General features: G+C 40.6%; 1 protein-coding gene across 13 annotated transcripts in view; it reads left to right on the forward strand.

The window, feature by feature from the left end:
• The window catches only part of SGMS1 (sphingomyelin synthase 1), a 264800-nt gene that overhangs the window by 149934 nt on the left and 101334 nt on the right, over positions 1–13532 (forward strand). For 12 of the 13 annotated variants that reach the window (XM_010971268.3, XM_074374011.1, XM_074374007.1 and 9 more), the window contains one exon: positions 12555–12635. The exons of the other annotated variant lie outside the window; for it this stretch is intronic. Coding sequence is in view for 1 of the 12 variants with exons in the window: in XM_074374012.1 (XP_074230113.1) it covers positions 12610–12635 (26 nt within the window). In the remaining 11 variants the exon portion in view is untranslated. The remainder of the gene's footprint in view (positions 1–12554; positions 12636–13532) is intronic. 13 annotated transcript variants of the gene reach the window in all.

The following is a 13532-nucleotide window of genomic DNA, read 5'->3' on the forward strand; positions in this document are numbered from 1 at the left end:
TGCAATGTAGGCCTATTGGCAACATATCCTCTCAGTCTTTATTTATATGGAGATTTTTAATTTTTACTTTATTTTTAAAAGATAACTTTGTTGCATATAGAATTCTAGGTTGACAGGTTTTTTTTTTTTCCCTCCTTTTCTTTCAGTGATTTAAAGATGTTGTTTATTGTCTTTGGGCCTCCTGTTTCTGATAAGATGTCTGCCATCTTTCGGATTTTTGTTCTCACATGTGTAATATATCTTTTCTTGTCTGGATGCTTCTAAGATTTTGTTCTTGTTGTTTTCTTTGGTTTTCACAGCTAGATGGGATTTTCTTGTGGCTGAATTTTCTGCTTTGATGTATTCCTATTTTTGCTCCATTTTGAAAATTTCTGGCCTTTGTTTCTTTACACATGTTTTTCTGCCCCATTCTCTCTACTCTTCTTTAATATGTAAATTAGAGTACCTGATACTGCCCCCCACAGGTCATTGAGGCTCTTTTTAAAACATCGTTTTCTTCTCTGTGCTTCAGCCTGGATTCTTTATACTGACATATCTTAGAGTTCACCAGTCCTTTTCCACTATTGTGTCCAATCTGCTATGAATCTAATCTGCTATGTTTTTAAATTTCAGATATTATAGTTTTAAGTTCTAAAATTTCCTTTTTTTTTTAACAGTTTCTATAGGTCTCAAATTTCCTATTACTTTACCCATTATATCGATCTTTCTCTGCAGATTCTTTTAATATGTTTAAGATTGTTAAAGTCCTTGTCATCTAATTCCATTTTCTGGATTATTTGTACATCTGTTTCTGTGCACTGATTTATCTTTAGCTGTGGAGTTGCATTTTCCATTTGCTTCACATGTCTATTAGTTTTTAATTGTATGCTAGACTTGGCAGATGCTACATTGTGAAGACTTGGGGTTCTGTTATGTTTCCCCAAGGAGAATTGAACTTTGTTCAAACAAGCAATTAAATTGTGAATCATCTTGAACATTATGTAGGCTCATTTTTATGCTAGCTATTTCCATTTTTCCTTTATTTCCCAGGAAATATCCTCTAGTCCGGGTAAATGTTCTTTATTCCTTAAGCCACGGTACATCTGCGGTTTCCCAGGAAAGTCTGAGGCCTTGACCAGGCCCCTGGAACCTGGCATATCTTGAGCTTTAAACTCCTCTAAGGTGGGAAGCTGTTGGAATCTGTCAGCTTTCTAAAAACTTTTCAACTGTTCTTTTTCTCCTCTGGGATCCTTGGAGTCTTGTAGTTCTGGATTTAGCTAACAAGTGCAGAATTTATTTGCAAATTTGGGGCTTTATCCTCCATGACTTCCTCATTTGGGGGTTTTTTCTTCTCATCTCTCAGCTACCGTGGCAAGCCCATATTCTGACCAGTGAGACTGTGGTTTGCCGCTTGAGTTCCATCTGCTGCAGCATAGCCAAACTAGACAAATGAAAATTATCATCCAGTGTGTTTCCCTTACTTAAGGTCTATAGATGATCCATTTTTTGCCTGCTCTTGGTTATTTTCCAGTACCTTCAAAGCTGCTTTTTGTATTTGTCCACAGTTTATAATTGTAGTTGGATGGAGGGCAGTTTTGCCATCAGAAAGCTAATCTGTTATAGAATTTGTTTTGTGTGGTTTATTTCAGTCATTTGTTAAGAGGTGTTAAAACTCATTTTCATTTGGAGTTTAAAAATACCTTCAAGTCATGCATAATAAATTAAACTTTTGTTACTGGCCAATAGAACATTGTTTAGACACAAGACAATATTTATGAAATAAGTAGTGTTTATGAAAAGAAATATAAGATATTAAAACACATTCAAAGACAGGAAATTTGGTAATCATTCTGATTTAAGTACAGACTAACATTAAGTAACCACAAGAATTTTAATTTAACATACTTAGTGTATGTATTTAAAGACTCTAGTGTAAGCATTGGAAATAAATTTCAGGTAACTACTTCAGCATTCCTAATGTCTGGTTGCCAATTTCTGACCTATATCAATAACCTTTAAGAGAGGAGATCTCACTTTTGAAGTTTCTTATCTCCCCATAATGCATTTTGGTCACTAAAATCAGCTAGGTAAGTTAGGGCAGTTCTCAGATTCCAAGACCAGAAAGAAATTAGGCCAACTTAAAATATATCATTGCTCCAGGAAAAGTAAGGATGTAGTTAGAAACTGAAATTAACACCCTCAGCAGTGGTACATTTTGCTTTTGTCTGCGGATGCTCACTATGGTAAGAGGTATCATCATTATGATATTGGCAGGAATGGGTGAATATTTAAGGAGGTCAGAATTTTTTTTTTTAACTCTGTCAGGAAAGCTATGTTAAATAATAACAGCATTGCCCTGTCTCACATGTTTCCTGTGTATAATATTTCTTTTAAATTGCTTTGAAGTATTGCTTAATCAGCAGAGATTTTTGTTTGAAACAATTTTTTAAAACTCTTTAAAAAGTATGTGGTCATTATATAAAAAGAAGAAAATACTGATAAATAAAAAGGAAAAAAATAAACTAACCCAAATTTCCTATGCAGGTACAGCCACTTGGGTGGGGCATACATCCTTTTAGTTAGTTTCCTATTTCAGTTTATAAAAGTGGATCATACTCTATGTTATAATCTGTTTTCCGCCTAAGTTATTCAAGCAGTTCTATAGGTATGTGAATGTTTGTGCTTTTATATAAGCTGTGTGTATTTATTTAAACAAAAAGAAATTGTACAGATACTGATTTTAAGTCTATCCAGCTAAGCATCTTTGAATATAAGGCCTAGGATAATGAAAATTTTATCATTAGCTAAAACCACATTTGCTTTTTTTTTTTTTTTTCAACTGATGAACATGAGAGAAACTTCTTTGTAGCTTCTATTTTAACAAACCTAAGAATGGGAGGCTTGCCCTTATTCTGTTTAATTGTAGGGGCAGTTTGCTTCCCTCTTTGGCTGTATCACATCATACGTTGTAGAGGCTGGAAAAGCCCCAAAGTTGCCCTGCAAAACCACGCTTTGCTGATCATCATCAGCTGTAAGTTTAGTCAGTCAGTGCAGAGTAAATTTTGAAACACCAAAGCCTTCTATTTAATCAAGCTCTCATTGCCATCACTGGACCTGGGTGTTGAACAAGGCAGCTTTCCAGAGTTTAGTCTAGAAGGGAAGCAGACGTTGAGCTAGGAAGGAATTATAAGTCTGCTGAGAGTAGTGAGTAAGTTCAATATCATAGAAATATATAACAGTTGTCACTGTCACCGAGTCCAAGCTCGTACTCCTTGCCGCATGACAGGCCAGTAAGTCGAGAGATGAGTTGTGGGGGCAAGGAATAGTGACTTTTTTCAGAAAGCCAGCAGATGAAGAAGATGGCGGACTTGTGTCCCAAAGAACCATCTTGGCTGAGTTAGACTTTAGGCTTCTTTTATACTAAAAGGGGAGGGAGTTTCTGGTTCCAGTCAGCCTTTGGAGGGGATGTAATTTCTTCCTTCCTGTGGTCATTCACAGATGGGCCTGGTCAGGATGTGTCCTGTGAGCTAAACAAAGGTATTTTAGCTTAACGCTCATTACCTGGGAGGCACAGTTCTCAGAGATGGGCCATTATGTATAATTTAAGCTTATAGACAACATTCCTTTAATGATTAACTTGTAGCAAAAGCAATGGAATACAAAAGTTAAAAGGTTGAAACAGATCCAATATGAAGTCAGACTTATTCTTCCCTATTACATCTTGACCTCACATAGCATGTTTGAGAAAAGCTTCTGAGGAAAAGATGTTTAAATTGATACCTAAATGAGGAGGAAGAGTCAGGCAGGACAATGGGACAGGAAAAGTCAGGGGGAGTTTTCCAGGTGGAGGAGCTGTCAGGGAGGCTGACACGTCACCGTGCTTCATATCACACTACGTCACGATCAGTCTTTGTTTTCAGCTTCTCTCCAGTTAAATTTAGACCACTGCTCATTCTCAGAGGGTTTTCCCATTACTTCTTGCTTCATGGTGGCCTAGAAAAGGAAAAGCACAAACATTGGCTTTGTGTTTAAATAGAAAAAAATTGTGTTTAAAATTGAGGCCTGCCACTTAGAAAGTAGGTTCATTTGGGCATGTAATTGTACTTTTCTGAACCTCAGGTTCTTTTTCTGAGCACGAGGATAATGCCATATCTGCCTCGCCTGCATTGGGGATGTTGCAAGGATCAAGGCATGTAAGTGCCTCTGTATCATTGTTTGTTCTTTTTGGTGAAGTTGACGGTGCTGGATGACTGACTTCCTTCACTTATGTGCATTTGTGAAAAAGTTAATTTTGCTTTTAAATTTACTGTGGAATAAATGTGGTCTGTTTTTCATTTTGAAATTTTTGCTTAGATAACACTAAAGAAACTATTCATATTAAATACAATCTGAGTAGGAAAGCATGAAGCTCAAATTATCTGCATTAAAATCTTTCTATAGTCAGAAAAATCAATATTACTGAATGAAAGCCTTGAAAATTTATTTTTAAAATCAGAAGCACTGCATTTTGAGATTAAAGGAAAGGTCATATGATAACTCTAGAAATTAGAGACATTTTTATTCTTGGATGATAGAGGAGGTGGGGAGTATTTTTGTCACAGTACTTTCTATGGTAGAATTATCATGCAGCTGATGAAAATACGGACTTGGCCAGGCTGAAGATACTATATACTATTGAAATGTATTGCCTGTTTTGTGGAAATAATGTGGCTACAGATACTAAGAAATCTCCCACGACCTGAAATTAGGGTACAGCAGTAGAAAAGGTTAGCTGTGTGCATTTTATTTGTCTAGATAGGAGATGGTGGTTTGAGGTCCAACACGGAGAATAAAGTAGAGGAACAGACTTGCCTGTTAGATGCCGCCTGACAGTGAGTTAGAGAAACAGGTTCACTAATGACCCTTTCTGCAGATGCCTTGTCAAACTGTGTTATGTCCTTGTATCTCTTTGAGTATGGTTTCTTCTCTTGTAAAAGAAATATTTACCTTTGTCACAAAGATCTTGCCATCTATTTCTGTTTTAAAACTTGGGCCAGGGCTTGAGAAGGTGGACAGTTGACCAAGACTCTTCTTTCTCACCCAGTTTCGGGACCAGCGGGCAGACCAGTGGGAGTCAGACATGCAGAGATTTACTAGGAGCCAAGCTGATTAGAGGACTGTGGCCAAGTGGGTTTTCTGGTATTTCATGCTCCAGTGAGACCAAGTTCCCCCTCATAGTGTGGGAGGGAGCAGCCTGGTCTGCCCCCTCTGTGAGCAGGCCAATTGTGCAAAGGAAGGAACTCTGGAGAGTATGGGCCAAGTTGTCCAGGACCTTCTCCCAACCATTTGAATAATTCACTCCTCTCCCAGGGAGGAGGTTGGGAGAAGCCTGGGCTGTTGGGCTAATGGAAAGTCTTCTAAATGGAAATGAGGCAGGGGGAGTGGAAGTTTCCTGCTTTGTTGAATGGATGTGGTGCATGAGTAAGTGTGGCTGCCTTCTCAGTAACTCTACCACAGTTTCATCTTCTGTAAAACTAGCATAATGATAGTAACATGTCTCATAGCGCTACTGTCAAAATTAAATGAATTAGTACACGGGAAACATTTAGTACAGAGCCTGGCATGTGGTAAACAGTTTGCCTGTTTTTACCTTTAGCAATATCAGTATTTGTAATACTATGTCAAAGCGTTCAGATGCGTTTAAAACGTGGGAGGGTTAAATCCTGTCCTAGTGGGGGTAATGCCTGTAGAGGTATAAGTTCATGTTGAGGAGAGAAAACCTCTGGCTACGTGGGAGAAAATAAGCCCTATTTCTTTTTGGTGTGTTTTAAACATATATTTATTCTTGGTACTAAGGAACAGGTTAGGAAGGAGAACGCTGAGTGAAAGACCACTTCTTTTAGGCTGCTGAGAGTGTTCCAGAATGGGAGTTCTGGAAGGATCCGACCTGGAGGTGTTTAACCCCTTTGTTTTAGTAACTCCCATTGCTGCCGTAAAAGCAGTATTATTACAGAGAAAAACAAGTTGATTTTTATTTTAAATATGGAAGTTTCTAGGTGAAAAGGGCGCTGGACTCTGTGGTCCTAATAGCCTACCAAAACACGTGCTGGAAATCTTTCTCTCTGCAGTGGTTACTTGTTTAGATGTGGTTACTTCTGCCGAAAATGTGAGTGGACATTATTTGTTTATGTCCAGACAGGCTCCTGATGGACAGCACCTACTATGCCAAAGCACACGTGTAATGCATCAGTGAACTGAGGAGTGGGGATTTGTAAAGCAGTAGAACACTTGCACAAGTGTTTGTTCTATGTCTCTTTTGATTTTCCTCCCTACTTAACATTCATTAAAAAAAAAAAAGAAGCAGGTCATTCATGAGAAAGGCGGCCTATTTTAGGGGCATCTCAGTTTATGTAGAAAATACTGTGTGTTGCTTTTGAAAATGGATTGAATGTGTAATATGAATGTTATATTCAGTATTATTCTTTCATCTTGCCACAGAGCTTAGTTTTTACAAGTAGTTCCATTTTTTTCCTCATGGAGTATATGATACCACTGGTGTCATTCTGTCTTGTGCCGAAGCTCCAGCTGGGTAGACGGAGCGTAGAGAAGCCTGGGCAACGAGAGGCCTAGGCTGTGCTGCTGGGTGACCCTGAGCAGGGTGCCGAGTCTCTGGGTCTGTGTGTCATCTTCTGCCAACCAAGAGGCCAGGACAGGAAGATGAATGAAGATTTTTTCATCTTTTAAATGATGTGGCTGTAGGATTTCCCCTCTAGTTTTCTGCTTGTAGCAAGATGGCCTGCTGAGGTAAGAGGTCTCTGGCTCAGTGTGTCTTATGCTCTGCTTGAAAATTGTGCATTGAATTAATTTGTAGAAGCTGGCAGTACTTGCTTAGAAGATTTCAGAATGTATGTGTTTGAAAAAAAAAAAAACAGAATATATGTTTTTTCTTTTTTTTTTTTTGTGAGGGGGAGGTAATTGGATTTATTTGTTTGTTTCTTTCTTTATTTTAATGGAGGTACTAGGGATGAACCCAGGACCTTGTGTATGCTAGGCACACACTCCACCACTGAGCTATACCCTTATTAGCAAAATTTAGACGGAACTTTAAATGTCTGAATTTCTGTTTTGTTCATAAACCACTAATACAGAAAGTCTCTAACTTGTCTCTCCAAACATGGGTTTTATAAAGTATTTAAGTCCATTATATCACATTTAAAACACTCTTTTGTTAAAATTATTTTATGATGGGTAGGGTCAGAGTATAGCTAAAATCCTCCTGCTGTTTTAAATATGTCAGTGTTTGGCATGTTAAATAGCCTTGCAGGCCAGCCAGGGAACCTGATCACCATTTATAAGATTGTTATCTCCTTGGTAATTATGACCCACTTTGTCATTCCAAATGGCAAGACTAGGGTGACAGGATGTGTGTGGTAAGAGAGGAAACTGAGGATGTGAGTCAGGGATAGTGAAATAGGAGGACCCATGCCAATGTGAGGGCAGGATCACTCTCCCAGGCCCTGGCCCTGGGCCTCCCTCTTCTTTCCCGTCCTCTCTCCAAAGGGCTTGTGGTCCCATGAGGAACTTGAACCTTACTTCCCGTCTGTATTGGTTATCTGCAGCTGCATAACAGTGTCATTTCCAACTTAGTGGCTTAATCAGTGCACAGACTATCTCGCAGTTTCAGTGGGTCAAGTGTCTGGTCATGATTAAATAGGTGTTTTATAAGGCTGCAGTCAAAGTGTCAGCCAGGCTGTTGTCTCATCTGAGGCTTGAATGGGGAAGGATTTTCTTCTAAGCACGTGTGATTGTTGGCCAAATTCAGGTTTTTGTTAACTGTCAGCTGGAGGCTACTCTTCCCTTCCTCTCTCTATAGGCAGCTTACCACCTGGAAGCCAGCAAGGGAGAGAACCTTGTAGCAGAATGGACGTTACAGTCTTATGTGATATAACCACATATGTTCTGTCATTTTTGTCATATTTGGTTATAGGCAGATCACAGGTCCCACCCCCAGTCCAGGGAAGGGGGTTCAGGTGTGGATGACAAGAGATGGGGGTCATGGGGGCTGTTTTAGGGTCTGCCACATTTGAGGCTGGCCAGGAATGTGTCTTCTCTTTGTCTCTCCTCTCCTCCTGTGCATTGTCCTGCTTAACTAGGGGTGTGACTCCTTCCTTCTGACCGGCAGAGAATTCAACAACCCTGAGTGACCTTTCTTCCTCTTTTCCACTGTTAAAATGCAAGGAAAAGGCAGCAGGAAGCTCTACCTTGGTATGTAACTCAAGCTGTTGGGGCTCTCCCTTGACAGCTGGCGTTTGGCGTGTGTGACATGCTCCCTGGCAGGTGTTTCTAGGTCAGAGTGTGGCTTATATAAAGGACCTAAGAGGGGACTTCTCAGCTTTTGTGTCTCCTGGTCACTGTTGTTCTTAAGCAAGCGCTGAATTCCAACACTAGGTCACTTTCCCAGTGCCATCCTTTTAGGATTCTTGCTATGACTGTGTTTTTAGAGTCTAATTTAGAATCATTAGTGGTTTGGGTCCGTTTACACTTTGGCCCCATTAACTGCTCTTTTGTGTCATTTCCATCATTTCCTTGTTTTCTTCTGTCATCTTTAGAGGGTTTCTTGCCTTTTTGTGGCCCGCTTGTGCCCTGTGACTTGCTCAGTCTTCAGTTACTGCTCTTCCTCGTTTGCTGAGGAGACTCATCACTGTGCTGTAGGCTAAGAACAAGGACTGAAGCCGGGCTGTCTGGATTTGAGTCCCAGATCTGCCATTTATTAGCCAGGGAATCTCGAGCAAGTGATTCCATTTTGTTTCTGTGTGGCTGGTATGAACATTTCTGATTTTTAACACTGACCAACAAGCCTCTGCTTGCTGCCGCCGCTCACACTTTATATCCCAAGATATGTGCACAGATATAGGCGCAATTTGTGCTTTACTACTAAATGAAACTTGACCCCAAGCCTTCCTCTGGTCTTCTAGTGAAATGGGCCAGACATTTTTGAGCTTACAAGGATACCTCCTTTTTTGTTGTTAACGTTGCCCTGGTACTTGCTTTGCCTTCGAAAACTGCGAATAGCGTACTTCTTCCAATAACAACATTTCATGAGCATTTATTATTTGCCATGAGCTTTATTAAACTGTTTGCGGGCATTATGTCTCTAACCCATGTGACAACAGTAAGTGGTAGTGCTACTATTATTCCCATTCTATTGATGAAGAAACTGGGGCTTAGAGAAATTAAATAACATGCTCAAGGTCTTCAGGGTAGATTGGGGAATACAGTTCTGTGTGACTGCAAAGCACATGTTTTTAATGATTGTAGGACACTGTCTCTCACAGAGGAAACCCAGGCCCCCCTTCATTACTAACTCCTTGGTAGAAAAGAGGCTAGGAATGCAAAACAGTCATGTCTCGCTGTACCAGAGCTTTACCCACTTCCGCAGCCTTGGTGCAAGTGCCATCCTCTAGCATCTCAGCTCTCAAATGATTTTGATGCCTGCCAGTTTCCTTCCATGTTGGGGAGGCTTGGCCTCGCCCTAGAAGATGAAGAAGCATGCATTCAGAAAGGAGTGTATTCTTTTCAGCCAGGTTTTTGCATGACTGTTGTAGGATCTTAACATTGTATATGAAGTACGATTAAGAAATACTGGGTTTTTAACAATCTTAGCCAGGATTCACACATCCAGATTCTTCTCCTACAGTGCATCAGCCAAGTTAATTGCTTGTGTTCTGGGGGTACTGCCTTTGCATTGCATTTTCTTAAATGAACTTCATGTCAGTCACCTTATAACTCCTTCTCCATCCATCCTAGTACTTAGCACAGTGTCTTCTGCCAAATGGGTAATTCATTAGACGGTTGTTGAAATCACTTGTCATTCTTTCAAATAACCATAGTGGTGGCAAATTACCATCTTTGAGGGTGAATTTGATTCCTTGAACCTATTAAAGTGTTTTCCATTATAGCAAATAAAGTGTCTGGAGTTCAAAAATCAGGAGCAACCAAGCTGTAATGAGACCGATTTGCTCGTGGACGTTGTGCACTGGTTTTGTACTCAGCTTACTCTGAGTTGTCAGCATCTTTGGTGTGAGTCCTGAGGATGACTTAGAAGGGGTCAAGGAGTACTTTTTGTAGATAGAAAGTTCTGTTAGCAATGCCTCACCCTGTGGGTCTTTGATTTTCTAGAAAATGTAGCTGACAAATCCACACTGCTGTTGGTCAGGCTGTAATGGGAGGGCTCGCCTTGGCGATAGGCTGCCTGCCACTCTCAGTGTGGCTTTCATTTCCCGCAGATGCCCGCTGAGTACTTGGCATGACAGCACACGCCAGGTGAATTAGCACTGCTGGGGATGATTCATTCCCTCTTTCAAGAATTTATCATCAAAAAAAGAAACTCAGTACCGATACAAAGAAGGCTAACAAATGCATAGCTAGAGCTTCCGGTTTGCGTGTCAGTAACTGCCAACTCAGATGGAGATTTTTATTTTACACTCCATTCGGATCAACTTAGAAAAGTTTTATGTTGTTGTCAAAAGTATGATTTGAACCTCTCTCCAAAATGTTCACCTAGAGAAAGAGTCTGAATTTAACGGCCTCAATACCATAATTGCAGTTTGTAGCTATGAATTTAATAGACCATCATGCTTGGACTAGTAAACATGATAATTGTAATTATGTTTTGGGGACATATTCTGTGATGAGCACTATACATACATTATCTCAAATCTGCATAACTACTCTCCGAGGTATGTATGATTGTCCTTAATTTATAGACCTGGAAACCGAGGCTTACAGGATTAAATTACTTGGCAAAACCACACTGCTATTAAATAGCAGAAGTGTAGTTCACACCTGCTTATTTTAAACTTTTATAAAACCCTCTTTTTCATGCCTTTAAAAGGCTTCCATGCCAAGTGACCTGGCGCCTGAAGCTACGGCTAGCCTATGAGCACGTTTCTCAGTGTTGGGTATGATCTGCAAGTCTTTGAGTCTTCAGTCCTTCCTTGCTATTTTTACAGATGTTGACAAGTTCTTTCTTTGTTACTAAGAAACCCTCTGTATTGATGTGGTGTTTTTTCCACTCTGTCCCTTCTTCATGCCCCTCTTACAAACACACACACCCGTACACACCCCCCCCCCAATGGTTTGGATAATGTGGGGGTTCTCCCTGTTCTGTAACTGAGGTGACACTGTCTATCATGGTACCTCAGTGTATGGAACCATTTTACAATCCGTATTAATCTCTTCTCTCTGAATGCCTTAACTAACAACAGTCTTCAGGTAAGGAAAGTTAGCAGGTTGCTGTTTTATAGTTGTCATCTATTTGGAGTCATATGTTCCTCGCCTAAAATGAGCGATAGTCGTGTTCTGCTTGGTAGAAGTGAGACGTTTTCGTTCGGGCTGTTCTGTGAAGGGAAAGAAAGTGGAACCTCCTCTCCCTTGGTTGTGGACCCTTGAATGTTAATGAAATTGAAAAACAAAAGTAAAACATCATTCCGAATGACTCCCTTTTAGAAAACGGTGGGCACTCTGCTGAGCATGATCCATTATTCCATGAATTGTATGAATTCCAACATTTGAATTGATACGTGGACAAGTGGCAAGTCTGATCATTGAACATCAGGTGTCCCTGATTCTGGGATAATACCCTTCTTAGATCCAAGTGTGCTTGAATTTGGCAGATTATGTCTTTGATTTTACCTAATCCTCACAACCACACAGTACAGTATTTCTTTCAGAAATAAAGAAACTGAGGCTAGGAAGTTGTGAATGGATTTTCCCACGGCTAGTGAGTGGTAGGACTTTGAGCCAAGGTTCCTTCTGTGCAGGGTCCTTTGGGAGATGGTGGTGGCTTGGGTTGCCTTATCATTTCTCTTTCTATCTATGAGTTTTAAATGATTTAAGAAATAGCGCAATGATTCAAATGGGAATCAACATAGGTGGTAGCTTAATTACTGGTAAAACAGGATGGGAGGGCTCAGAAGTATCAGTTACCTCCCGCTGTAAAACATGCATTGGACCCTAGAAACCCTGACCTAGCCATCCGGTAATGGCAGGAGGGAAGCCGGCAGGGAGAGCTGGCTGGTCCTCTGGGAAGCAGACGGCCGATGACCTGCTTGCTGTGTGGCTGTTGGCTTGGGCCCGGTGCTGGAGAGAACAGGAGGGAGGCCCTTGCTGCCTGGCTCGGCGTGGGGCCGCCGCACTGAGCCAGTGCTTCCTGCGTCCCAGGCAGATGAGTCACAGTCACTCATCACTTGTTGTGAGAAGTAAGGAGGGGCTTGAGAGAGAGAGAGTGGCTTACTCTAATACTGCTCCCTCCCAAAAACCAGACTAAAAATTTCTTCCCGAAAACAGAAGGGAGGGTATTTTAAGAGTCTCCACCCCAAACCCCAACGGTAGAGACACTGCTCTTTACATTTTTTTCTCTTGAGGTGATCTTCTCTGTTGCTTTCTCCTGCCTTTTTGACTTTGGAGAGAAAGAAGGAGATAACTGTACTTCTCTCTGTGTTTTGGGTAGAAAGAAAGAAAAAGACTAATGTAGTAGAGACCAAGAAAATGGTCTTTTATGAGACATATAATCAGATTCTTTCTTCTCATGGCAGGTGATGGAAATGTACTGGAACAGTGGGAGAAGCCGGTAACTTATAGGAAGCCAAGATGACAAGAATTTTAACAAATAATCCGTGAGTAAAATTGTGTTAGTCCTTTGGAATTCCTTTCACTACAGGCTAAATTTTCTGTAAGAAACCATGGTCAAATAAGACCACAATTAAATACCTTGGAAGTCTAAAAGAGAAAATTTCGAAAAGTAGATACTCAAACGCTTCTGAAAGTTGGCGCTAACATTTGAGGAATTAGGTTTTTGCATTGTTCTTTCTTGGTAGAGTGTGTTATTTTAAGTTGGGTGCATCAGTTAGGTGGATAGAGCATAAGTATTTAAAGAATTCAAAGAGGATTCCCTATGTATTAACCTTGGACTAGCCCTTCTCAAATGCAGATCAATCTTGCTTCCAGTGGTTCTGTGGGCCCCATTTCTTACCCACTTTTTGTGGGTACATTTTGGTGAATGTGAATAAAATTGAGCTCTTTGTCTGTCCCTCTTCGTGTATGCCATTTTCTACGCATCAGGGGCCATTAACGTTTACTGGTTATCTGACGGTTATACATGGCTGATTTTGGTTTCATTATGGTAATGACATTGGTAAGCCAGGTCGTTAGTGGGAAGATCATACATTTTTGAGTCAGACATTCACAGGCCTGGTCTCATGCTTTACTCAGCCTCTCAACCTCAGCTGACTCATCTGTGTACTGAATTTGATAATGCCTCTCATGAAACGAAGGACCATGTGGCCAGTACTTTGTGCTGTGACTGGGACATTCGAGGGCCACAATAAAAGTGGTTGCTTTCCATCCTTACATTGGTGTCATGATTTACAGTTTATAAGCCTTTATCCTGACTCAGAAAATTGGCCAGCTCAACTTCCTGAGCTACTGTTAGGCAATAGGTTAAGACTGCTGGTAGTGATATGCAGGTAAATGTTCAGAGCTCACCCAGAGGGGAGGAGGGGCAAACATTTGCC

Source organism: Camelus bactrianus, chromosome 11 (genome assembly GCF_048773025.1).
Source record: "Camelus bactrianus isolate YW-2024 breed Bactrian camel chromosome 11, ASM4877302v1, whole genome shotgun sequence".
NCBI lineage: Eukaryota > Metazoa > Chordata > Mammalia > Artiodactyla > Camelidae > Camelus > Camelus bactrianus.